At 42.2% G+C, this 27,056-nt stretch overlaps 1 protein-coding gene across 2 annotated transcripts in view; it reads right to left on the bottom strand.

The window, feature by feature from the left end:
• FAM124A (family with sequence similarity 124 member A) overlaps positions 1 to 27,056 on the bottom strand; it is a 101,977-nt gene that overhangs the window by 36,275 nt on the left and 38,646 nt on the right. The window contains exon 4 of one of the 2 annotated variants that reach the window (XM_057708010.1): positions 25,855 to 26,122. The exons of the other annotated variant lie outside the window; for it this stretch is intronic. Coding sequence (XP_057563993.1) covers positions 26,102 to 26,122 — 21 coding nt within the window. The 3' untranslated portion in view covers positions 25,855 to 26,101. Of the gene's footprint in view, positions 1 to 25,854; positions 26,123 to 27,056 lie in introns of those variants that run through there. 2 annotated transcript variants of the gene reach the window in all.

The following is a 27,056-nucleotide window of genomic DNA, read 5'->3' as shown; positions in this document are numbered from 1 at the left end:
CAGAAAAATATCTAAAAACTACTTTTGAAAAAATAATATCCAATTAATTGCAGTTTCCATTTCAAGCCCAAATTTTCCTTAAACTTACTAATTTGAGTTCAATTCCCAAATCTTATTACTCCACTAATAAATCTAGCAAATGTTAATAACTTATTTTTAAAAGGTCTCTTGCAGCTTAATTAACTAATTTCCTTTAACATCTTAAATTGCATTTATACATTTAATGTATTGATTTTCTTTTTAAGTAGTTCAGTGGTCTGATTAATAAACAAAACCTTTTAAGTCCTTAAATAGCTCTAGTAAATCTAATCAATTAAACATAGAAATGTTGACTATTAAATCCTCTTAAATATTTCAGTCTTACAAATTTACTAACTTTACTCTTATATCCCTCGACTTAAAACAACAAATATAAATCATTTCTTAGCTACATTTTAAAATTGGAATCACAACGTTGATATCTTGTTCTAATTGACCAAATTCTCAAAAACACAACAGATTCTTAAAATACCAGACATTAACAAATTATTTCTGAACAAAATTTTTAATATATAGGTTTTGTTTACTTTATTATTTCTATACTTAATCTTATATTTTTCTGGGATTAAGACATCAGATCCACTAAAGAGATAACTATGTCATCCCAAACAATTTGGCATTGCTTTTCTAGCTGACTGAGGTTATATGTGGACAACTATATTGGCCAAGAGGTGTTCCAACAAGGAGGGAGAAATAGGGCCCTCTTTTATGGTTGCTAAATAGGCATTCCAGGACTTAAAGAGGTTATTCGTGTGGTCCATCTTGCTGGATTTAAGTCAAATCACTATCTAATTTCTCTCTATGAACAGACTTCTGCACCCTTCCCGCAGATTGTGGCAACTTCCATCACTGCTTCATTAGTTCTGCAAGTTTTTGCTTCTCTTAAGATATTTATGCTACATCCATGTCTCAAGGCTTTGCTGCTTCTGCATTCTACTGATAACCAGGTGTTCCTAGGTTCACGGAAGGATGAACCAGTTGAGCCTGGAAAGCCCAGCTATTTGAAATGTCCCACATGGCAGGGTGGGAGGGTGGGAGGAATTGGGAGATTGGGATTGACACATATATACTATTGATATTATGTATAAAGTAGGTAACTAATGAGAACACACTGTATAGTACAGAGAACTCTACCTAATGCACTGTGGTGACCTGAATGGGAAGAAAATCCAGAAAACGGGATATATGCATACGTATAGCTGATTCATTTTGCTGTACAGTAGAAACTAACACAATATTGTAAAGCAAATATACTCCAATAAAAATTAATTAAAAAAAAAAGAAATGTTCCACATGATTGGGTGTTAAAGAAATGACCCCAAAGCAGCTGGGCAACTGAAGAGCGACATAGATTCCGGAAAGAAAGGTGTTAAACTACTCGTAACTCAACTGTCAACATCATTAGACTTAAAGGGATCTTGGAAAACAATTTCATGTATTGGCTTCCAGGACCCTCCAACATGGCATCCTCTTGTGGCCATTCATGGACCCACAGACCTATAGAGTCTCTACCTCCTCCATAGTCCTAGTTGTGCGTTTCCATGCCACATGATCTCGCTTCCACTACCTAAGTGACTGAGCCAAGAGTGGACACCTGACCAAAGGGAAACAAGCAAAACTCTGGGCTGAACAACTGGCTTCTCTCCTGAACAAAGACACACAGCTAAGGGTGGTCACACCAATGCCACAGCAGGATTTTGGAATTATGTCTAACAGAAAAAGTATTCGTTCTGACCCAACCCCATGTTCTCTGGTGAAAGGAGGTTAAAGACCTTCTTTTTATAGCATAGGAAAAGGTTGTAAAATTGTTTCCTTATTCAACAATACCCAAGCCCTGGAAGCATCCTCCTTGATCCTGTTTACTGTTTCTTCAACTCTCCCCATCAATCCTTTCTATAGCTTTTTTAAAAGATGTTGATCATTGGGACTTCCCTGGTGGTCTAGTGGTTAAGAATCCACCTTCCAATGCAGGGGACATGGGTTTGATCCCTGGTCGGGGAACTAAGATCCCACAGGCTATGTGGCAACTGAGCCTGTGCACTGCAACTAGAGAGCCCACACACTGCAACTACTGAGCCCATACACTCTGAAGCCTGTGCACCACAACTAGGGAGAAGCCCGCATGCCACAACAAAGAGCCCACACATCACAATGAAAGATCCCATGGGCCGCAACTAAGACCTGACGCAGCCAAAAAAATAAATATAAATAAATATTTTTTAAAAAGATGGTGATCAAAACTGAATGTCATCCTCTAAGGTGGAATGTATTACTCCCTTGGTTGTCAAGGACAGAAACTCATCTCACACTATTAAAAAGATTTATGTAAAAATACAGAGGAGACACTGGTAACTGCAGAAGGGCAGCAAGCCATGGGAATAAGCAGAGCTAAGGATTCATACACAATAAGGCCCATTCTTTCTCTTCTCAGGCCTTTTCTTGTAGGTCAGTACCATTCTTTTCTTTCATGGCAGGGTGGCTTTCTCTACATGGTAGAAAACAGAAGCTGCTGACCACTCCTGGGCTTTATATGTTAGAGCTTTAGCCATCTGGACGGAGACTAACTTATTTTCTCAATCAATACCAGTTCTCCAATGTCAAAATGATAGTGCACAGATAGTTGACATACATCAACTACAGCTGGGAGGCAGGATTAGATTAGTCTAACATGGGACTTTGGCTGTACCTGTGTTAATGGGGAAGGAGGCTCTCAACAAACAACTACCAGGAAGGGAACACCTTACTTGGCCACAGTATGGAAATAACCAGGCTGAACATTAACAGGAGGGCATCCTAATCCTTACACTTCAGATCACTGCTTAGATGGTCCAACATTAGGCTTACTCTTAAACAAATAAATTATATTTCTCATTTTACATTGTTCAAATGTCTTTTATATCAAGAGAATGTTAAAAGAAATCTTATTTATATCAAAGCTAGGTGACAAGTAAGACTGAAAAACCTTGTTTCCTGAAAATTTGTGGGAAATGAACAGGTAGCCATTAGCGTAATGATTTAGGTGTGATTTTAGCCTAGCAGTTTTAGGTATTTTCTTTGCCTCTCATTTTTAGGAATATATGCTTATCTTTTCAGGTCCAAGAAAGAAGAATCTATTTGCAATTTCTGACAACAAATACTTTAGTTAAGCAATGCACTGATTTTAGACTAAAATGACATTCATTTTGGAATATTCCAAATCATATACAAATATTGTCAAGTGCACATGGAACATTCCCTGGGGTAGATCATATGTTAGGGCACAAAACAAGTCTTAATAAATTTAAAGAGACTGAAATCATATCAGCCATCATTTCCAGCCACAATGGTATGAAACTCAAAATCGATTACAAGAAGAAAACAGGAAAATTCACAAATGTGTGGAGATTAAACATCATGCTACTGAACAACCAATGATTCAAAGAAGAAATCAAAAGAAAAAGAAAAATTACCTTCAGACAAGTAAAAATATAACATACCAAAACTTACGGGATACAGCAAAAGCAACTCTAAGAGGGAAGTTCATATTGATAAATTCCTAATCAAGAAACAAGAAAAGATCTCAAACAGCTTCACTTTACACTTCTAGGAAGCAGAGAAACAAGAACAAATGAAGCCAAAAGTTAGCAGAAAGAAGGTAATGGCAAAGATCAGAGCAGAAATAAATAAACAGAGATTAAAAAGACAAAAAAGATCAAAGAAACTAAGATCTGGTTTTTTGAAAGGTAAACAAAATTGACAACCTTTAGCTAGACCCACCAAGATAAAAGAGAGGACTCAAAGACAGAAATGAAAGAAGAGTTGTCACAGTTGATATCACAAAAATACAAAGGACCATATGAGACTATTATGAACAATTATCTGCCAACAAATTAGACAACCCAGATAAAATGGATACATTCCTAGAAACATACAACCTATCAAGACTGAATTATAAAGAAATAGAAAATCTCAACAGATTACTAGTAAGGCTATTGAATCAGCAGTCAAAAACCTCCCACTGCAATCCCTATAAAAATTCCAATAGCATTTTTCATAGAAATAGAATGTTCCTAAAATTTGTATGGAAACACAAAAAGACCCTGAATAGCCAAAGCAACCTGAGAAAGAAGAACAAAGCTGGAGGTAACACACTTCCTGATTTTAAACTATATTACAAAGCTATATTAATCAAAACAGTATGGTACTGGCACAAAAATGGAGACACAGATCAATAGAGCAGAATAGAGAGCCCAGAAATAAACCAACACATTTACTGCCAAATAATTTATGACAAAGGAGCCAAATATACAATGGAGAAAGGACAGTCTCTTCAATTAATGGCATTGGGAAAACTGGACCTCTGTCTTACACCATGCACAAAAAGGAACTAAAAATGGATTAAAGACTTGAATGTAAGACCTGAAACCATAGAACTCCTAGAAGAAAATATAGGCAGTAGGATCTTGACATCAGTCTTGGAGATGAGTTTTTGGATTTGACACCAAAAGCAAAGGCAACAAAGGCAAAATAAACAAATGGGACCACATCAAACCAATAAGCTTCTGCACAGCAAAGAAAACCATCAACAAAATGAAAAAAAAAACCTACTGAATGGTAGAAAATATTTACAACTCATATATCTGATGAGTTAATTATCCAAAATATATAAAGAACTCACATAACTCAATAGCAAAAAAAAAAATCCCCAAACATTCTGATTTAAAAATGGGCAGAGGGGACTTCCTAGGTGGTGCAGTGGTTAAGAACCCGCCTGCCAATGCAGGGAACATGGGTTCAATCCCTGCTCCAGGAAGATTCCACATGCCGCAGAGCAACTAAGTCTGTGTGCCACAACTATTGAGCCTGCGCTCTAGAGCCCATGAACCACAACTATTGAGGCCATGTGCTGCAACTACTGAAGCTCATGTGCCTAAAGCCCATGCTCTGCAACAACAGAAGCCACTGCAATGAGGAGCCCATGTTCTCTGCAACTAGAGAAAGCCCACGTGCAGCAATGAAGATCCAACACAACCAATAAATAGAAAAATTTATATTTAAAAAATTGTATTTAAAAAAATAAAAAAATAAAAATGGGCAGAGGATCTGAATAGATATTTTTCCAAAAAAGACATTCATATGGCCTGCAGATGCATGAAAAGGTGCACAATATCACTAATCATCAGGGAAATGCACATGAAAACCACATGAGATATCACCTCACATCTGTTAGAATGGCTCTTATGTAATGGATAAGAAATAACAAATGTTGGTGAGGATGTGGAGAAAATGAAACACTTGTGCATTGTTGGTGGGAATGTAAACTGATGTAGCCACTATGGAAAACAGTGTGGAGGTTTCTCAGAAAACTGAAAACAGAATTACCATATGATCCAGCAATCCCACTCCTGGGCATATACCCGCACAAAACTATAGTTCAAAAAGATACATGCATCCCTGTGTTCACAGCAGCAGTATCCATAATAGCCAAGACATGGAAACAATCTAAATGTCCATCAACAGATGAGTGGATAAAGAAGATGTGGTATATATATACAATGGACTATTACTCAGCCATAAAAAAGAACAAAATAATGCCATTTACAGCAACATGGATGCAACTAGAGATTATCATACTAAGTGAAGTAAGTCAGAAAGAGGAAGACAAATACCATATTATATCACTTATATGTGGAATTTAAAATATGGCACAACTGAACCTATTTACAAAACAGAAATAGATTCACAGACATAGAGATCAGACTTGTGGATGCTAAGGGGGAGGAGGGGAGGGAGGGGATGGACTGAGAGTCTGCAGTTGGTAGATTCAAATCATTATATTTAGAATGGATAAACAACAAAGTCCTACTGAATAACACACAGAACTATTTCCAGTCTCCTGGGATAAACCATAACAGAAAAGAATATTAAAAAAAAGAATGTATATATGTATAAAACTGAGTCACTTTGCTATACAGCAGAGATTGGCACAAGATTGTAAATCAAGTATACTTCAATCAAAAAAATAAAGATGTGGCGTGTGTGTGTGTGTGTGTGTATATATATACATAAACACAGTGGAATATTATTCAGCCATAAAAAAGAATGAAATCTTGCCATCTGTGACAACATGGATGGGCCATGAGGGCATTATGCTGAGTGAAATAAGTCAGAGAAAGACAAATACTGCATGATCTCACTTATATGTGGAACGTGAAAAAAATAAAAACAAAAAAGCCCTTACTCTTAGATACAGGGAACAGACTGGTGGTTGCCAGAGGCAGGGGGTTGGGGGTGGGCAAAATGGGTTAAGTTGGTCAAAAGGTACAAACTTACAGTTATAAAATAAATAAGCCATGAGGATGTAATGTACATCATGGTAATTACAGTTAAATAATACTCTACTGCATATATGAAAGTTGCTAAGAGAGTAGATCTTAAAAGTTCTCATCACAAGAAAAAAATTTATAAGTATGGTGATGGATATTAACTAGATTTATTGTGGTGATCATTTTGAAACAGACAAATACAGATCATTATGTTGTATACCTGAAACTAATACAATATTTTTTTTGCCAGTTATACCTCAATTAAAAAACCCAAGGAAATAAACCAACATCAAAGCTCCTGAAGTATGGAACGGAATAAAACATCTTAGGGCAGATTCACTGGCCTCAGCCAAAAGAATATGAATCAGCAGGTCTTTTAGTGTGATAAAACTCAGGTTTCTGATGTTGCTGTTTCCATTCCTACTTGCATACATTTTTACAATGGCTATAAACTTACAGTATTGCAAATCACTGACCCACATCACTCATAATGCGCCTCATCACAAAGTTTAGGTACCAAGTTCTGCCATCAACAATTACACGTGTGTCCTCACAGCATTACTGAGCCCTGCTAGTTCAATTGGCTTTGGGGTCAAATGGGAAGATTCCTGGTCACTAATGCATATTGAAATGCAGCTTAGGAATAGAGAAGCACTGTATTTATTTGATATTTTTCCTACCATACTACAGCCTTTTATACATTCTAAATAAAAATCTGACAATGTCCATGCAGTGGGCTGTACAGATGAAAGGCCCCCAAAACTATCCCTTAAAAATGGTTTAAAAATGTGTACTTTTCTCCAATGTTTATTATGAAGCTTTTCAAATATACAAAAAATATTGAAAGAACAGTACAAGAAACACCCTAGGTACAAATATTATTTTGTCTTATTCCTTTTATCTCCAGTGTACAGATATATTTTATATATATATAAATTTTATTTGATTTATCTATATGTATACATATATGTATGAAAATATGTACACATAGTAGAATCTACATATAGCTTTTTGCTGAACTACTTGAGAGCAACTTGTGGCTTTTGTAACATTTTACTCCTAAGTATTTCAGCCTGCATTTCTAAGAACACTTCGTGTAAATTCCATGTATGTGGCTGAGACGTTCACATGTACCAAGCAAGCATCCTGCATTCTCATCTCAGGCAGGAAAGTGCTTTGTTGTGGTCTGGGGAGAGGGCCCAGAAGCTGGGATGCCCTGGGCAGCAACCAAATTCAACTAATTGCAGAGCCTCCTCTGTGCACCTGAATCCTTACTGCCCTGCTTATCAGCCCTATGGTCTGGGGCAGGTGGCTTACTAGCTCTGCTGCTGACGGTGGTGGTGGTGATGATGCCGCAGCAGCAGACACTTAATAGAGCTTACTGTGTGCCAGGATTCCTATTCTAGATTCCTTCCTAGGAGTGACATCACCAAGGTGGCAACACAGGTTGCTCCTGGCTTTGCTCCCCCCGCAAGAAGAACAAATAACAACCTGTGAAACACAAGTCATATTTTATGGCAAGACAAGAAAAATTTAAACTTAAAAATTTTGTTTTCTGCCTTTTGGCCTCCTCTCTACCCTCTCCTGTGCACTGTGTATCCACATTATACACTGACCAAAACTCCCCATGGGCAGAAATACCTGCTCAGTCATAAACAGCAACATCCTCTTAGCCAACAGGACAACTCCTTAAAAGATAACGTGCCTTCTTAATCTTGTAAGGGGCCACGATGACCCACAACCCACTACTCACTTAGATCTGGATTGTGTAAACTGTCAGTAACACATCATTTAATGTGCAGCCCTCTGTCTCAGAAACTTATATAACTGTGTGTTGACCTCTAACAGGCGGAACCATCCTCAGAGCTTTCTGAAAGGCTGTTCCCAGGTTATAATCCTCAATTTGGCTAGAATAAAATTTCCCATTTCTTTCTTAGACCAACTGCTTAATTTTTTCATCGACAAACCATCCATGGGCAAAACACCACTGAGGAAATTCTAGAACATGCGGTGAGGCTGCAGCACCCCCTCCACCACAGAGACCAAGACAGATTGCACTGGAAGGGTACGAGGAGCAGCTACACGCGGCCAGCCTTGCCCTCCCCCAGGCCAGCGCAGTACCACATGGAGAGGTCTCCCCTGGGTCCCTGGTTCCTCCAGTGGGAAAAGAGAGCCCAGTGGGGACATCTAGCTCCCCCAGCATTGTGGGTCACTTTGTGGGAGGTCCCACTCTGGTCCTGACTCACAAGGATCACAGGCGAACCTGTGGGGTTTGACCCTGGTTATCTGACTGTGATGGAAAAGGTGGGAGGGGCTTGCAACAACCAGCACCAGGATCTTGGCAGACTGACTTCCTACCTGCAACACCCAAGCAGTGGTCCCACCCAGCAGTCCTGCCCGTCTGCAGAGCCAAGACGGTGGCACAGTCTGAGCAGGGAAGTCAGCGGGCTGCAGGTCTGCCAGATGTGGGATTTCAAGTAAAGAGCCTTCACAGCCCTGTAGCCGGGCCTGCCCCGTCACCCAGGCAGGGCGGCTGAGTCACAGCCCACCCTGCAATGGCTGGTCTATGAGGGTAGACCTGGCCTTGCCGACCAGAGAGCCAGGCGGGAACACTTGGAAGCTGCGTAGCCATGCATCGCTCGAGGGGAGAGTCCGGCAGGCAGAGCTGATCACCCACAGAGCAACAGCCAGCGGCACCATTCAGCCAGGGAACTTGGGGTGCGAGTCGGCTTGAGTCAAGACCCCAAACAAAGAGCCTTGTGGGGTTGGGTGCCGGTTCTCTACTCCCCGCAGGCAGAGTGAGAATTCACAGCCAGACTGCTGCTGAGGGTAGCTTCTGGCCCTGCCCAACCAGAGAGCCTTCCTGAACACCTGGGAAGCTGCTTGTGGTGAGCTCTTCTGCTCTGTCTGGGAAGGGGAGCTTAGTCACAGCTCTGCCTGCTGCTGAGGTCACTCTGGGCCCTGCCGAACCAAGCAGCTGGGCCTGAGCACCTGGGAAATGGCGTGGGCCAGCGGGACTCGAGCAGAGAGCCCGGCCGGCAGCTCCGCCTGTCTGCAGAGACGAGCCAGTGACCCCGTCTGAGCAGAGAGTCTGAGGCACAGGTCTGCCTGATCAGCTCCCCAAACAAGTCTTCTCAGCTCTGAGGTGTGCTCTGCATCCCCACCCCCATCCCCTGAGCAGAGAAGCGAACCTGTAGCCCTGCCCGGTGCTGAGTGCAGCCAACTCTGCTAACTAGGAAACCTACACAGAATCTCAGTAGCTGACCCGGCAGCCCTGATTCCAGCAGCATTTGCGTGGAGAGCCTGACCGGCTACATCTGAAGAGAGCTGCATCTGTCCTGAGAGCCTCGTGTGTAAGTCTGTCAGATTTGATTCCCAAAGAGCCTTGCTATCCCTGGAGACTGTTCCGCAGCCCCAACCATGCAGGGAGGGTCAATTATTGCCATATCCAAAGCTGAGTACAGCCTCCAGCCTGAAACAAGATGGGAACCTACCCAGAGCTCCCGGGAATCTATGTGGCCCATCTTGCAACTCCAACTACAGCAGCACTGAGTGGAGAACATGGCCAATGGCCCAACCAATCAGCAGAGGTAGAATGCTACCCATCAGGCCAGGGAAGCTGGAACACAGTTCTGCCCAATTTAATCTGCAAACAAGAGCCTTGCCAGCCTTGGGGCCTGTATAGGGCCCTTCTTAAGCAGGGAAACTAATTCATAACCCCACCCACTGCTGAATAAGGCCCTCAGCCCACTTGACCAGGGGATCTAATCAGAACACAGAAGAAGCTGCGTAGCCCATCCCATAGCCCTATTTACAGTGGCACATGAACAGAGAGCATAGCATGGGGCTTTCTCTCTCTGCAGAGCAAAACTGGTGGCCCTGTCTGGCCAGGATATTCAGTGCGCAGTCTAGCCTGATTTGGTCCCCAAACAATGAGCAGTGCAGTGTCTTGTTCTGCTGCTTCACCAGGGCAGGAAGCTAATTCATGGCCCAGTTGACTGCAGAGTATAGTACCCAGTCCCGACCATCTAAGAAACCAGACTAGAGGGCCCAGGCAACCGCAGAGCCTATCCTACACTCTTTTTGGGCAAGCAACCAAGCCAACCGTCCCATCCAATATTCTCAGACAGTGGTACACCCCCTCCCCATGACCTCAGAGCCTGGGCAGAGGCCTCATTCAAAAATAGACCCTGATAGCAAGCCCTACCTACCCAAGTATATTACCAGCTGACATGTCCAGAACACCATGCCAAGCAAACTAGTAAAGAACTGCTCCTGCCAAAGTGAACCTGCAAAGTTCTGAAAATGAAAACACTCAGATGCATAGACATCACTGTAAGGAATCACAGGTCAAAAAAAATCAGGTAAATATGACATCACCAAAGGAAACTAATAAAGCTGTAATAACCAACACCCGGAAATGGAGATCTGTAAAGAGTTGAACAGAAATTCAGAATAACACTCTTAAAGAAGTTTAATGAACTACAAGAACACACAGACAACTATATGAAATTAGGAAAACAATGCATGAACAAAATAAGTTCAACACAGAAACAGAAGGCATAAAACAGAAATCCTAGAACTGAAAAATACGACTGAAGAATTCAATAGAGAGTTTCAAAAATGGTCTTGAACATGCAGAAGAAAAAAATTAATTATGGACTTCCCTGGTGGTGCAGTGGTTAAGAATCCACCTGCCAATGCAGGGAAACAGGTTTGAGCCCTGGTCCAGAAAGATCCCACATGCCGCAGAGCAACTAAACCCATACACCACAACTACTGAGCCTGCGCTCTAGAGCCCGCATGCCACAACTACTGAAGCCTGCACACCTAGAGTCCATGCTCTGCAACAAGAGAAGCCACCACAATAAGAAGCCCGAGCACCTCAACAAAGGGTAGCCCCTGCTCGCCACAACTAGAGAAAGCCCATGCCCATGAGCAGCCATGAAGACCCAATGCAGCCAAAAATAAATAAATAAATAAATAATCTAAAAAAAAAAAATCAATGAATTAGCAGACAGGATATTTGAAATTATCCAGTCAAAGAAGCAAATACAAAAAAGAATGAAAAATAGTGAAGAAAGCCTATGGGACTAATGGAACACAATAAAAGGAAACAGCATCTACATTATGAGAATTCCCAAAGGAGAGTAAGAAAGAGACAGAAGTATATTTAAAATATAATGGCTGAAAACTTCTGAAACCTGTGGAGAGAAACAGACACGCAGAACCATGAAGCCTAATAGACTGAACCTGAATAGACTCCACTGAGACATTATAATTAAAATGTCAAAAGTCAAAGACAGGGACTTCCCTGGTGGTCCAGTGGTTGAGAATCTGCCTTCCAATGCAGGGGAGGCAGGTTCAATCCCTGGTCAGGGAACAAAGATTCCACATGCTGCAGGGCAACTAAGCCTGCATGCCACAACTATAGAGGCCATGTGTTCTGGAGCCCACATGCCACAACTAGAGAGAAGCCCACGTGCTGCAACAAAGAGCCTGCGCACCGCAATGAAAGATCCTGCATGCTGCAACTAACATCAGACAAAGCCAAAGATAAATAAATACATTTAAAATATATATATATATATATTTTAAAGTCAAAGACAAAGAATTCTGAAAGCAACAATAGAAAAGAGACAAGTTACATACAAAGTAATTCCCACAGACTACTACTGGTGAGTCTCTCAACAGAAATTTTTTCAGGCCAGGAGAAAATGGGATGATATATACAAAATATTGAAAGAAAAAGCTGTCAACCAATACCCAGAACAGCTTTCCTCCAGAAATGAAGTAGAGATAAAGACTTTGCTAAAAAACAAAAACTTGTATGAGGAAGGTCAACTACTAAACTGGCCTTACAAGAAATGCTAAAGGGAGTTGAATGAAAGTAAAAGGATGCTATTTAACATTATAAAAGCATGAGAAGGTAGTGTGAAATTCACTGGTAATGGGGGATATATATAGTCAAACTTAGTAAGATGGTAATGGTGGTGTGTAATTCACTTAACCTCTAATTTAAAAGTTAAAAAACACATGTAGTAAAAACTATGACTACAATGATCTGTTATGGGATACACAATATAAAAATATGTAATGTGTAACATCAAAACCCTAAAATGTGAGGGGAGAAGTGTAAAATTTTAGGAATGATATTAAAATTAAATTGTTATCAGTTTAAAATGAGGTGTTATAATTCTAAGATATTTTATGTAAGCTTCATGGTAACCATAAGGGAAAAACCTGTAGTAATTACATAAAAGAACATGATAAAGAAGTCAAGGCATACTGATACCAAAAGACATCAAAACACAAAAAATACTGCAGAATAAGAAGTGAGGAACAATGGATCTACAAAACAGCCACAAAACAATGAACAAAATGGCACTATTAAGTCCTTAAGTATTCATAATGACTTTAAACATAAATGGGTTGCATTCTCCAATCAAAAGACAATGAATGGATTTAAAAAAACAAGATTCAATGATATACTGCCTACAAGAGACTGACTTTAGCCTTAAAGATACATACAGACTGAGAGAAAAAGGATGGAGAAAGACATTCCAAGCAAATGGTAACCAAAAATGCAGGGGTAGCTATACTTATATTAGACAAAATAGACTTTAAACTAAAAGTGGTACAAAGATACAAAGCAGGTCATTATTTAATAACAAAGGAGTCAATCCTTCAAGGTACAACAATTTAAAAATTTATGCTCCCAGGGTTTCCCTGGTGGTACAGTGGTTAAGAATCCACCTGCCAATGCAGGGAACATGGGTTTGATCCTGGGGCTGGGAAGATCCCATAGGCCATGGAGCAACTAAGCCCGTGTGCCACAACTACTGAAGCCCATGCACCCAGAGCCCATGCTCTGCAACAAGAGAAGCCATTGCAATGAGAAGCCCACACACCACAACGAAGAGTAGCCCCTGCTCACTGCAACTAGAGAAAGCCCGTGCGCAGCAATGAAGACCCAATGCAGCCAATAAATTGATTAAATAAAAAAAATTTATGTTCCCAACATTGGAGCATATAAATATATAAAGCAAAAACTAACAAAGCAAAAGAAGAGATAAGAAATAAATTATTAATTATTGGGATTTTTAATAAAACACTCTCAACAATGGATAGATCATCCAGACAGAGAATCAATAAGGAAACAGCAAATTTGAACAACACTATAGAACATTCTATCTGACAACAGCAGAACAAACATTCTGCTTAAATGCATATGAAATGTTATCTAGGATAGGCCATATGATAGGCCACAAAACAAGCCTTAGTAAAATCAAGAAGACTGAAATCATACCAAGTATCTTCTCTGACTACAATGGCATGAAACTAGAAATTGGTGACAGGAGGAAAACTGGAAAACCCACAGATAATGTAAATTAACACTCTTCTGAAAAACCAATGGGTCAAATAATAAATCAAAGGAGAAACTGCAAAGTACCTTGAAAATGAAAATGAAATGAAAACAAAACATACTAAAACTTATGGGATGCAGCAAAAGCAGTTGTAAGAGGAAAGTTCATAACAATAAAAAACACCTACATAAGCAACAAGAAATATAAGAAATAAACAACCTAAGTCTATGCCTCAAAGTACTAGAAAAAAGAAGACTAATCCCAGCTTAGCCAAAAGAAAGTAATAATAAAGATCAGAACAGAAATAAGTGAAATAGAGAATAGGAAAACAATAGAAAAGAGTAACAAAGCTAAGTGTTGGTTCTTTGAAAATATAAACAAAATTGACAAATCTTTAGACAAACCAAGGGAAAAATAGAGAATACAAATTAAAGTTATAAATGAAAGAGGAGACATTACAATTGCTATCATAGAATTACAAAGGATTATAAGAAGCTGCTATGAAAAATCACGTGCCGACAAACTATACAATCTAGAAGAAATGGAAAAATTCCTAGAAACATACAACCTACCATGAATGAATCATGAAATAGAAAATCTGAACTGACCAATTACTGTTAGGAAGATTGAGTCAGTAATCAAAAATCTCCCCAAAAAGAAAACCCCAGAACCAGATGGCTTCACTGAGGAATTTTAACAAACATTTAAAGAAAAATTAATGTGAATCTTTCTCAACCTCTTCCAAAAATGTGAAGAAAAGGTAACACTCCGAAACTCATTTTATAAGGCCAGCATTACCCTGACACCAAAGCTAGAAAAGGACACTATAAGAAAAGAAAACTACAAGCCATATCCCTAATAAATACTGATATAAAAATTCCCAGTAAAACACTAGCAAACCGTATTCAGCAGCACATTACAACAATGGTCCCCAACCTTTTTGACATCAGGGACAGGTTTCATGGAAGACAATTTTTCCATGGGATGGGTGGTGGTGGTGGGGGGAAGATGGTTCAGGTAGTAATGTGAGAGATGGGGGGCGGCACATGAAGCTTCACTCACTCACCCGCCTGCCACTCACCTCCTGCTGTGTAGCCTAGGGGTTGGGGACCCCTGCATTAAAAGGATCATTCACCATGATCAAGTGAGATTTGTCCCGGGTGCAAGGATGGCATCTGGGGACAGTATATGCCAGTCAATCAATATGATACATTACATTAATAGAATGAAAGAAAAAAATCAAAGGATAATCTCAACAGAGGCAGAAAAAGCATTAGACAAAATTCAACATCTGTTCATGTTAAAAATTCTTAACAAATTAGGTACAGAGGGAACGTACCTCAACATAATAAAAGCCTTACATAACACACCACAGCTAACATCATACTCATTGGTGAAAGCTTGAAAACTTTTCCTCTAAGACTGGAAACAAGGCCATGGTGCCCACTCTCACCACCCCTATTCAACATAGTACTAGAGTCTTAGCTAGAGCAATCAGGCAAGAAAAAGATAAAAGGCATCAACATTGGAAAGGAAGAAGTAGAATAGTCTCTATTTGCAGATGACATGATTTTATATATAAAAAAAATCATATAACTTCACCAAAAAACTGTTAGAGCTAACCAATGAATTCAGTGAAGTTGCAGGATACAAAATTAACATATAAAAATCAGTAGCTGTTCTATATACTAACAGTAAATTATCTGAAAAGGAAATAAAGAAAACTATCTCATTTACAATAGCATCAAAAACAATACAATACTTACTAATAATTTAATCAAAGAGGTTAAAGTTTTCTACACTGAAAACTGCAAGACATTGATGAAAGAAATTGAAGAAGGCACAAATGAATGACAAGGTGTCCCATGTTCATGGATTGGAAGAACTAATATTGTTAAAATGTTCATACAGTAAGCCCCCTACATACAAATCTTCAAGTTGCAAACTTTCAAAGATGTGAACGTGCATTCACATGTCCAATCACATAAGTTAGTTCACACGTCTGGTGTACATTGTCATGTGTGTGTACATATCTTCCTCAAGTGGTTATGCTTTTGTGTACTTTACTGTACAATACTGTATGGAGTACAGTAGTACAGTATCTTTATTTCAAGCCCAGGATGTCCGGAAGCAAGCATAAAAGCAGCAGTGATGTAGCTGGTGCTACTGTACTTTTCAAGGCACTGTACTGTAAGATTAAAAATGTTTTCATTATTTTTGGTGTTTGTTTTTTATGTGTTATTTGTGTGAAAAGTATTATAAACCTATTACAGTACAGTACTATATAGCCAATTGTGTTAGCTGGGTACCTAAGCTAACTCTGTTGGACTTATGAACAAATTGGACTTACAAATGTGTTCTTGGGATGGAACTCATTCGTATGTAGCGGACTTACTGTACTACCCAAAGACATCTTTAGCATCAATCCAATCCCTATTAAGATTCCAATGGCATTTTTAAAATAGAAGTAGAAAAAAACAATTCTAAAATTTGTATGGGACCACAAAAAAACCCAGAATATCCAAAGCAATCCTAAGAAGGAAAAACAAATCTGGAGGCATCACACTTCTTGATTTCAAATTGTATTATAAAGCTACAGTAATCAAAACAGTATGGTACTGGCATAAAAACACATGCATAGACCAAGGGCACACATTTGAGAGCCCAGAAATAAACCCTTGCATATATACAGTTAACTAATGTTTGACAAGAGAGGAATACTATATATTTACTTAAGATATTTTTAGAATTAAGGCAGTACACATTTGTAAATGCCAAATGCAAACATTAAGAAGCACTGAAGAAAACAAAATAAACAGCATCATATAATATTCTCAATAAGTAGATGTGAAATGAGGGACACTGTTGACTTGCTTCCTTCCCAAGGTGGACTGGAGATGTCTGTGTGTCCAGATGGAATGTTATGCTTGTTTTAACCATGTTTCCCCCGACTTACAAGTCACTGGTGTCTGGAGCCCATTAGAAAAGGCTCACTTGGCCAAGTGAGAGCCCCACAGTGGAACACTGCAGAGATGTGGCTCCATTACTTTTTTTTTTAAGATTAAAAAAAATATTTATTTATTATTCATTAGGTGTGTTGGGTCTTCATTGCTGCGTGCTGGCTTTCTCTAGTTGCAGCGAGTGGGGGTTACTCTTCATTGTAGTGCATGGGCTTCTCATTGTAGTGGCTCTTCTTGTTGCAGAGCACAGGCTTTAGGTGTGTGGGCTTCAGTAGTGGTGGCATGCAGGCTCAGTAGTTATGGCTCATGGGCTCTGGAGCACTGGCTCAGTAGTTGTGGCACACGGGCTTAGTTGCTCTGTGGCATGTGGGATCTTCCTGGACCAGGGATTGAACCCATGTCCCCTGCATTGGCAGGTGAATTCTGAACCACTGCGCCACCAGGGAAACCCTCCATCACTTGCTGATCACAGTAACTCTTCAGCAGGGGATGCATAATTCTGGTATTTGTCCAGGCAGGTACTCAGCGAAGAGGCATCTTCAGGGATGCAGTGAGGCCCAGGGGGCAGGAAACCATTCAAGTCCCTTGGGAGCAGAGTAGTATGGTCAAACCCAGCTGTTCCTTCTTGTGCTGCAGAGTGCACACAAAGAAAGAGCTCTCTGCCTGATTGAGAGTCACACCTGGTCTCCTGGGAGCAAGGGCAGTTTTGTGGCATACGGCTTTCAGCAGTGGGTGGACAAAGTGCCCTGCAGGCCTAGCCTGGAGGTTGTCCATGCTCCGCCTCCCATGACTGAGGCCCTTCATTCCTTCTTGCCCCCCTTCAGGGCCCACTGTTTACCTCTCCCCGTCTTTGGTCCAGACAGCAGAGGGAGAGGTCACAGCCAGAGGTCGCTCAGTGGGAAAGGTTAGCGTTCCCGCCTGAGGGACTGCAGACTTTCCTGCTACTGCTAACTACATCAGGGGCTACAGTGGGTCTAGGAGCTCTCCCCCTTCCCATGTGGCCTGAGTGTGTGGTTCTAAAATTCTGAGGCCAGTTTGTGCTAGCCATGCGGGGCTATTTTTCTCAGAAGCAGGTGTTTACTGGGTGCCTGCTGTGACAGCTGCATTGGCACATTTTTAAAAATATTTATTTCTTACTTTTGGTCGCGCCAGGTCTTTGCTACAGCACGTGGGATCTTCGTTGCAGCATGTGGGATCTTTTAGTTGCGACAGGCAGACTTCTTAGTTGCAGAATGCAGGCTCTTAGTTGCAGCATGCAGGCTTCTTAGTTGTGGCATGCAAATTCTTAGTTGTGGCATGCATGCAGGATCTAGTTCCCTGACCAGGGACCAGACCCAGGCCCCCTGCATTGGCAGCATGGAGTCTTAGCCATTGGACCACCAGGGAAGTCCCTGCATTGGTGCATGTCAACTGGATCCTCACACACATCCCCTCCCAGACCACCTTGGGAAGAAAGTGACTCCTTTGAGGTGACAAAAATCCAAACTAGTGGAACCTAGACTTTTTGCGCGGCAAAACTGTATCTGAGTACAAAGAAGGAGACAGAGATTCCCGGAGCATAAAATTCCAGAGGGTCCAGAGACCATTCTCCCAGCACAAAGCTGAGAATCCAGTGGAAAGTTCCTTAAAGTCAAAGCAATGTTTGACCTTCCATTTGAGTGGTTGGAAGATTGTTGGTAGGAGAGAGAAAACTAATTCAAAGGTCTGAAGCCCTTTAGCAAAAGGTTCTTTTCCAACCTTTTCTGGGACAAGTGAGAAAGATAAAAGGAAAAAATTTGTTTAAAAAGAAAGCTGACATAACTAACAAATACAGCTTACATGACCAAAAAAACCTGGAAGAAAATGTATCAAAATGCTCTGTTGTGGTGGTAGTAAGAGTAATTTTTAAAAAAAATATTGCTAATTTCCAAAAATATTTTGGGTAATTTGGTTTGATTACTTTCTAATAAAAATATAATAATTTAAAAAATGAAAACATCAAACTAAAAACTAATAATAGAATTACCATATAACCCAGCAGTTCCACTCCTGGTTTATATCCAAAAAAACCCAAAAACATTACTTTGAAAAGATATGCACCCCAATGTTCATAGCGGCATTATTCACAACTGCCAAGATACAAAAGCATCCTAAGTGTCCATCAACAGACGAATAGACAAAGAAGATGTGGTATATATACACAATGGAATACTACTCAGCCATAAAAAAGAATGAAAATTTCCCATTTGCAGTGACATGGATGAACTTGGAGGGCATTATGCTAAGTGAAATATGTCAGAGAGAGAAAGACACTGTAGTAGTATATATTGCAAATGATATCATTTATATGTGGAATCTAAAAAATAAAACAAACTACTGAATATAATAAAAAAGAAGCAAGGCATCCCTGGTGGTGCAGTGGTTTAGAATCTGCCTGCCAATGCAGGGGACAGAGGTTCCAGCCCTGGTCCAGGAAGATCCCACATGCCATAGAGCAACTAAGCCTGTGTGCCACAACTACTGAAGCCCACGTGCCTAGAGCCCATGCTCCATAGCAAGAGAAGCCACCACAGTGAGAAGCCCGTGCACCACAATGAAGAGTAGCCCCCGCTTGCTGCAACTAGAGAAAGCCCACATGCACACAGCAATGAAGACCCAACACAGCCAAAAAGAAAAGAAAAAAGAAAAAAAATAGAAAAAAAAAAAAAAAAAGCAGACTCACAGATGTAGAGAGCAACATGGTTACCAATTGGGAGAGGAATGTGGGGAGGGGCAATATATAGAGGTAGGGAATTAAGAGGTACAAACTATTAGGTATAAAATAGGCTGCTAGGATATACTGTACAACACGGAGAACACAGCCAGTATTTTGTAAGTATAAATGAAGTATAACCTTTAAAAATTGTGAATCAATACACTGTATACCTGTAACGTATATAACACTGTATGTCAATTATACTTCAATAAAAGAAATGATGCCTAGTAAAAGAAATGATGTCTCATTGGACGCTAACAAAAAATTTTATTAACACAGGGGGAAAACTCACTGGAAATTAAAGCAGGTTTCCTGGCCTGGTGTTTGAGGGTTTGACCAGCCTCTAAGAGCTGTCCCCAAACGATCTGGTCTAGATTGGTGGGACTAGAGCCCTGACTCCTAACTGCTGGCTCCCGACATGGTCTTCCTCTTTCCCCAGCCCTGGAGGGAGGCACCCCCCTGAAACATACCCACTGCACCCCACTTTGCTATACCACGGCTCGCCCATGTCACACTCCGCGGGATGGTCTGGACTAGCCGTGAACTTGGAGCACAGGACTCTCTCGTTAATCTCTGTCCATCTCCAGTACCATGTCTGGCTGAGGGGAGACATTCAACGTGTTTGCTGACTCAAACAGCTCCCCAGCCTTGGCGCTTGACGGGCGCCTTCTGCTGCGGTTTACTTACAGGCACAATGCGATCGGCCTGCAGGGGACCAGCCCAACCTGCTGGTGGTCGCTTGCCACGCACAGAAACAGCAGCCCTTTCTTCCAGGTCCACCAGCAAACCAAACCCCTTCGGAAGCAAAGCTCTGGATAGACCAAATTAAATAAGCTAAACGAGAAAGGCAGGCCAAGGGGGGAAGCTACTCGAAGACTGAGAGCAGAAAATACTGCCTAAAATTCCTCATTTTCCTTCCTCTGCTTCAGAGATCCGATGCCGAGGCCTACACTCTTAGGTCACTTCTTTTTTTAACCTAAAAGAAAATTACTCTTCCTTCCAGGCCTGAAAGAGCTATGATGTCACTTACACATTCTGCAGGAATAGGACACTCAGAGGATGCTCTGGGAAACGATTTTCTAGGGGCGACTTTCAGCCACCCTGGGCAATCTGCACAGATAAAATAACCCAGGGCAGGAACTGCAGTTGAGTGAAAACAGCAATTTTCTTCAGCATCTGGACTGGAAGCCACAAACCCTGGGCGGGTGTATCAAGCCCTCCCTGCCTCCATGGGTGGACGCACTGGTCCTTGGGTCACTGCACCTGCCCTGAGAACACCAGAGGCCAACAGGGAGGAGGAACAGGCTAACATATACTGGGTAGCTGCTGTGCACTGCACATCGGGCTTGGGGCTGGGAACAGGATACGTGCAGCTTTAGGAAGCTCTGAGGTCATCTTCCAGACACCTCTTGTGACCTGTACTCTTGTTTTTCTTTTGAGATGTAATTGACATGTAACATTACCTTAGTTTCAGCTGTATAATGACTCAATACATGTAGTATATATTGTGAATGATCACAATATTGTGGCTTGTACTCTTGATATTCTGTACTGAGCCTGCTACTAAGTACAGTTGTAATAAAATTTTAAAAAGAGAATGTGCCCCAGGTAGTGCTAGTCAAACATGAAGTGACAACTGGGTAGGCCTGCTTAGAATATCCTGAGCCTGGTGCACGTGTAGAGAGGGCGCTACAGACCTCAGCACCTGGGAGCTGATTAGAAATGCAGGATCTCGGGCCCCACCCCGGACCTCCTGGGACCCAGCGGTTTGTGATTTTCAGGTCTGCTGTCTCTGCCGGGTTCCTTGGAAAAGAACAGGGAGCAGCACAGCCAGCGTGGGTTCCTGAGTCAAATGTCCCCGAGTTCGCTCCCAGTTTCACCATTTGCTGCTGGTAATTCTGGGCATGGCAGTTACTGACCTACATCTCTGGGTGTGCGTCTGCAGGGCCAGGGTACGGGTGGTCCCCCGCTGGAGACACGCTGAGAGGGTTCAGGAAGGTATTAGAGCGCACTTAGCCCACCGCATGGCAACTCCTAAGCAAGACATTCATATTCACATCACACCATTATTATTTCTTGGGTAAACTCTTCCCTGCCTAAGCTCCTCCCCAGACAAGGTGACCACCTGGAGAGGGTCTCTGTCCCTTTCTGGCAGCTAGAAGCAGAGGCGCCCTGACGGCAGGGTGGACAGTGCCATGTGTGTCATTTGGCCTTTGAGATGCTAGCTGAGCCCACCTCTTACTTTCTCAGCCTCCTCTGGGAGCGGAGGGGCGCCGGGGTTGGGGGAGGGGGAGAAGGGCTCCTGTCAGCGTGCTCACTGTGCTCTCCGGGGCCCCCACCCCGACGTGAGGGGTGGCGGGAGGCCACCCGCTCCTCCTCTTTGCTCCCTGCCCTGCGTTCAGCTCTGGAGGGCCCCCCGCCATCAGCCAGCAGACACCACGACTCAAGGAGTCCTCCCACGGGTGCCTCCTGTCCCGGTCTCCTCCTCTGGGCCCTGGTCACTCTTCATCTCCCCTGTTTCTAACCACCAGCCAGGGTTCTCCCCTGCTCACCCTGCCTCCCCTGGGCCTGCCCGGAACAGCCCCAAGTCGCCATCTCTCTCCCCTTCTCTTTTTTTATTCATTCAACACTGAATGTCTAATGTGTGCCAGACACTGTTAGAGGCACTAGGGACCCAGCAGTGGGCAAAACAGAGAAAGTCCCTGCCCTCCAGGTGCTCAGGTTCCGGTGGGGGAGACAGACAAGCCTCTAGTCAGTCAATACACAGTCTGATAAAGGGGGCAGTGCTATGGGGAAAAGGCAAGCAGGGCAGGAGCACAGCTACCAGAGGAGGGGAAGATGTTCTTCATGCTGTGGCCAGGGAAGGCATCACGAGGAAGGGGACGTGGAGCAGAGACCTGATGGGGTGGGGGAGAGGGAACAGTCGTGTGGCCAGCTGGATGGTGGGGGGTTTGGGGGGTGGCGATGGGGCTCCAGGCAGAGGGACAGAGCAGACCCAAGACGGGTCAAGAGTGAGGCCAGGGTTGGGGCAGAGTGATGGGAGGAGAAGCGCAGAGCAAGGAGGCAACCTGGCGCCCTACCTGCCACGGTGAGGAAACTGGCTTTTACTCCACAGAGGATGGGGTTCTGAGCACAGGAGTCACATGCTCTGGTTTATGTTCTAAAGGGACCTTCCAGCTGTCCAGTGGAGGAGCGAGGGCAGAGGCAAGGTTGCTGCTCAGGAGGTTATCTGGGAGCTACTTTAGGTGGGGCAGGCAGGGAAGGCATCTCTGAAATGTGAATGATGAGAAGGGACCCGCCATGTAAAGATCGTGGAGCAGATTGTTCCGGGTAGTAGGTGCAAAGGTCCTGAGGAATGAGTTTGCTGCATCTGAGGAAGAGAAAGCAGGCCAACGCAGAAGGCACAGAGGGAGCAGGAAGGGAGAGAAGTGGGAGGTGAAGCCAGAGAAGTGAGCAGCTGATGGACAGCCTTGGGCCTTGGTGAACATCTGGAAGGGCTGCCAGGGCCTTGGGAAGCCTTTGGAGAGTTAATGTTGAGAGACAGGATATGATGCACCTTTTATGATAATGCACATAAACACACGCATACAAGTTGTGCATGGGATCCAAGGACGGCACGTTAAGAATTTCTGCTATAGAGTCTAGACCTGGAGTGTGTCAGGTGAAATATCAATGCCTCACTTCAACGTTTGCGCTATTCTTTCCAGCCATCATGCTATTACGTGCTAGTGCAGAATACGATGTACCATACCCCACAAAGAGCAAGCCTTTCTCTGCTTTCTTAAAAAACAAGTCTCACCCTCACGTGTTGTTGGTGGAAATGCAAAACGGTGCAGCCACTACAGAACACAGTATGGCCGTTCCTTTCCTCAAAAAAATTAAACGTAGACTTACCACGTGACCCAGCAATTGCACTTCTGGGTATAAACCCAAAAGAAGTGAAAAAGCAGGGACCCAAAGAGGTATTTGCATACCCACATCCACAGCAGCGTTATTCACAAAAGCCCAAAGATGGAAGCACCTCACATGTCCATCAACAGATGAATGGGTAAACAAAATGTGACATGTTCACAAGCGAATATTATGCAGATTTAAAAAGGAAGGAAATCTGATGCATGTTACAACTTGGATGACCCTTGAGGACATTATGCTAAGTGAAATAAGCCAGTTACAAAAAGACAAATACTGTATCATCCCACTTACGTGAGATTCCTAGAGCTGTCAGGCTCGTAGAGGCAGAAAGTAGAATGGTGGTTGCCAGGGGCCGGAGGGAGGGGGTGTGAGGAGTTATTGTTTCATGGGGACAGAGTTTCAATTTTGCAAGATGAAAAGAGTTCTGGAGATGGACGGTGGTGATGGTTGCACAATGATGTGAGTGTAGTTAACACTCCAGAACTATGCATTTAAAAATGATTAAGACAGTATATTTTATCATCATGTGTATTGTTATGTGTATTTTGCCACAATTAAAAAAATTTTTTTAAAGTCTCTGGAGCCTACTTAGTCCCTCAATTGCATCCTTATCAGCGCCTGTCTCCCAGTCCTCATAGCACCGATGGCCCCAGTATTCCAGGACTGATTGTCTAGACAGCCTCCTCCCTGGGTGAAGAAGACACGTAAACGAGCTGGCAGGGATGAAATCTTAAAAGCTCTCCAGTGAAGACAATCCTTGAGACTGAACCTGGCAGCTCTTTCAACTGGTAACAATTCTGTGTGTCTGGATTTCTTGCCTTTTAAATGTTACTTAAAACCTTTTGTTTAAGCCACTTTCCTCTTCTGCCTTATGAGGATGCAAAGGACAGCCAGTGACCATGCTCTACGGAAGAAGTCTTCCAAAGGTGTAGACGTCACTGTTAAATTACCTTAGCTCTTCAAAGACACGGAGTGACCTGCTTTCCACATTTTTCCAGCCTAAAATTGCAGCCACGTTCTCTTTGTGAAACTGGCCTTTGGGTCCTCAACTGTGCTTCTGTGTGTTGGATGGACCCCAAATTGCTTCTTAAGGAGTGTGGCCCTGCCGTGGTAGACCTCCAAGGGAGCAGTGGCCCATTTTTCAGGCCTGTATCCTTGTCAGGCTTCCCAGAGCTCCCTAAGAAGATGTCAGCACACAACCCAGCTCGGCTGAGTCACAGGACATAGGACTCCATCCTTTACCAGCTACACCAGTGGAACAGGTGTACTCCAGGGGCTCGGCTGGGAAGAAACAAGCCAAGCTCACTGTCCCTTGCGATCTACCAAAAGCTTGGCTGAGAGAAACAACTTTGGGGAGATTATCTGAAGGTGCACCTCTCCCTCTGGGATTAAGCCAAGCCCCCAGGAGCTGCAGGCACGACCACCTTGTTTTGCCCTGCCTCCCTCTGCGCGATGCCTTTGTTGCACTACACTTGGCTGGGCGCCCTGCCCACCCTGCAGGTTCTGTGTAAGGAAAGCCTTGGTGCAGTTGCTCTAGAGGCACAGTTGAGGGCGGACTGCCGACACCTCAGTGGACGTGAGAAGGTGCGGGCAATGCTGCTCCCAGGACGTGGAACCAGGAATAGCTGCGCATCTAAAGCATAATTTATTTTTGCCTCACAGACTCAAAAATTGTTATCACTGCTGATTTTCCACTCTGATTTTGCTGCTAGAGGACTCAAAATCAAAACTGGGGCCTATTTCTGGAAGAATGCTGTCCGACAGAACTTTATGCAATGATGGAAATGTTCTGTATGTGTGCTAACCAATATGGTGGCCGCCAGCCACGGGGGGCTACTGAGGACCTGAAATGTTCTCGTGAGACTGAGGAACTGAATTTTTTATTTTAATTCACTTAAATGTTAAATTTAAATGGCCACACATGGCCAGTGCCTACCAATTAAGCAGCACGGCTCTCAGATAGGAAATGACATGCACTTTGGATGCTACACTTGGTTTACTTTACTTTCCAATCATTATTTTTCCATTATTCGAAATCCCCTTGGTATCTAATTATTTTTATTAATCTTCTTATATGGCCTGTATCTTTGTCAGCCAACCTAAGTCTTTTTTTTTTTTTTTAAATGAGATCTACCTACAAATACAAAAAACCCAGGTAACACAGCCATGTTCCCAACTTTTTTGACCAGGTACTTCTCCCCCCCAACTATTGTGCAATCTAGAGTCATTAATATGTTCATTTAAGGGAAGGGAGTCCCAGGGGTGGGGGAAGAGAAGCCTTCTCTTCTGTTTGCATTTCTGTTTCTTCATCTGGGTGTTGCTTATGTAAATGTTCAATTTGCAAAAATTCACTGAGCATATATTTATGACGTGCACTTTTCCTTGTATATATCGTTTATATTATTCTTCAATAAAAAGTAAAGAAAAATGTATAAAGAGAACCTATTATGTTCAAAGCACAGTGTTAGTTTAGTTCTAGCTCTTGTAACACAGGTCTTAGCTCCAGAAAGCTATAGTTTTGATCATCCAGCCTTAGTGCAAATTTCTAAGATGCATTTTCTACAGGGATCTTGGGGAACTTCTGATGCCAGCAACTCCCCACCCACCAGCCTCTCTGCGTTTTCCCTCTCAATCAGGCAGTGCCAAGAAAGGACAGGTGGGTTTCAGGAGGTGGAAGGTTTTCTTTCCACCTAATCAGATCTTAGTTAAAAACATTTCCAAATTCTTATAAGAGGCTGAGTAGCTCCCAGAAACAAACCTCTCAGCGTTTCTCTTCCAGAAGAATTAAATGGCTGGAGGAGGGCTCTGAAATACAGAATGTTAAGTCAGTGGGGCAGGATGAGGAACTGAAATGCAATCTATATTTTAAGAAAGCAACTAAAAATTACCCAACCAGGACTGATTTCAATGCATAACTGCACCCAACTGAACAAAAGCATGTATGTTGAAAATGCAACTTGGGAAACACACTGCTAAGGAGAATGCGGAAAAAAAAAAAAAAGGTGTTCTCTCAACTGTGACTCTCCCTCCATGACCAAAACATCTTAATTTTGCTAAAGACTGACGTATAAATTTTTACTTTTAAAACTAACTTAAAGAGGTGGGCAGCTGTCTCTCTCATGCTAAAGCAGAGAGCTGCTTTCTGCAGTGATGCAGTAACAGTAACCTCTTCAAACATCCACAATCAAGAATTGTGAGGGGCACTATTAGTCATTTCTGCCCACATTAATTTAACTCTTTGACATATTACTATTTTGAACACAGGCCCAAATTCCTGAGACCCCAAGATACAAATCTTTTTTCTTACTCTTTTCACACTTGGATGCTCTAAATTCAAAAGCCTGTACCCATACAGATTCTATAGCCATTTAAATCTGTGGCTTTTCTTTGAAATACTGTTTCAATGGTTTCTTTGAGTGGAGCTCAGGCCAAGCTTTCATACTTTACTCTTTCATTTACATTATTATAGGGATTGAGAGAAAAAAATATTCTAAATACTGCAAAAAGGAAAAAGTCCCTCAGAAACAATCACATTCATTTTGGTCTTTTAATATAAACAAAATCTTCATTAATTTTTACTTACAAAACTGCATTATATTTTGTATAAAGAATTGGCAGTCCTCAAATACAGAAGAAAACTTTTCTCACATTTCAAAAGGGACTATAAAACTGACACCACAGAAATTCAAAATATCCTAAGAGACTACTACAAGCAACTATATGCCAATAAAGTAGACAA

This window comes from Hippopotamus amphibius, chromosome 14, assembly GCF_030028045.1.
Source record: "Hippopotamus amphibius kiboko isolate mHipAmp2 chromosome 14, mHipAmp2.hap2, whole genome shotgun sequence".
Lineage (NCBI taxonomy): Eukaryota > Metazoa > Chordata > Mammalia > Artiodactyla > Hippopotamidae > Hippopotamus > Hippopotamus amphibius.
This window is presented reverse-complemented; position numbering and strand designations above follow the sequence as displayed.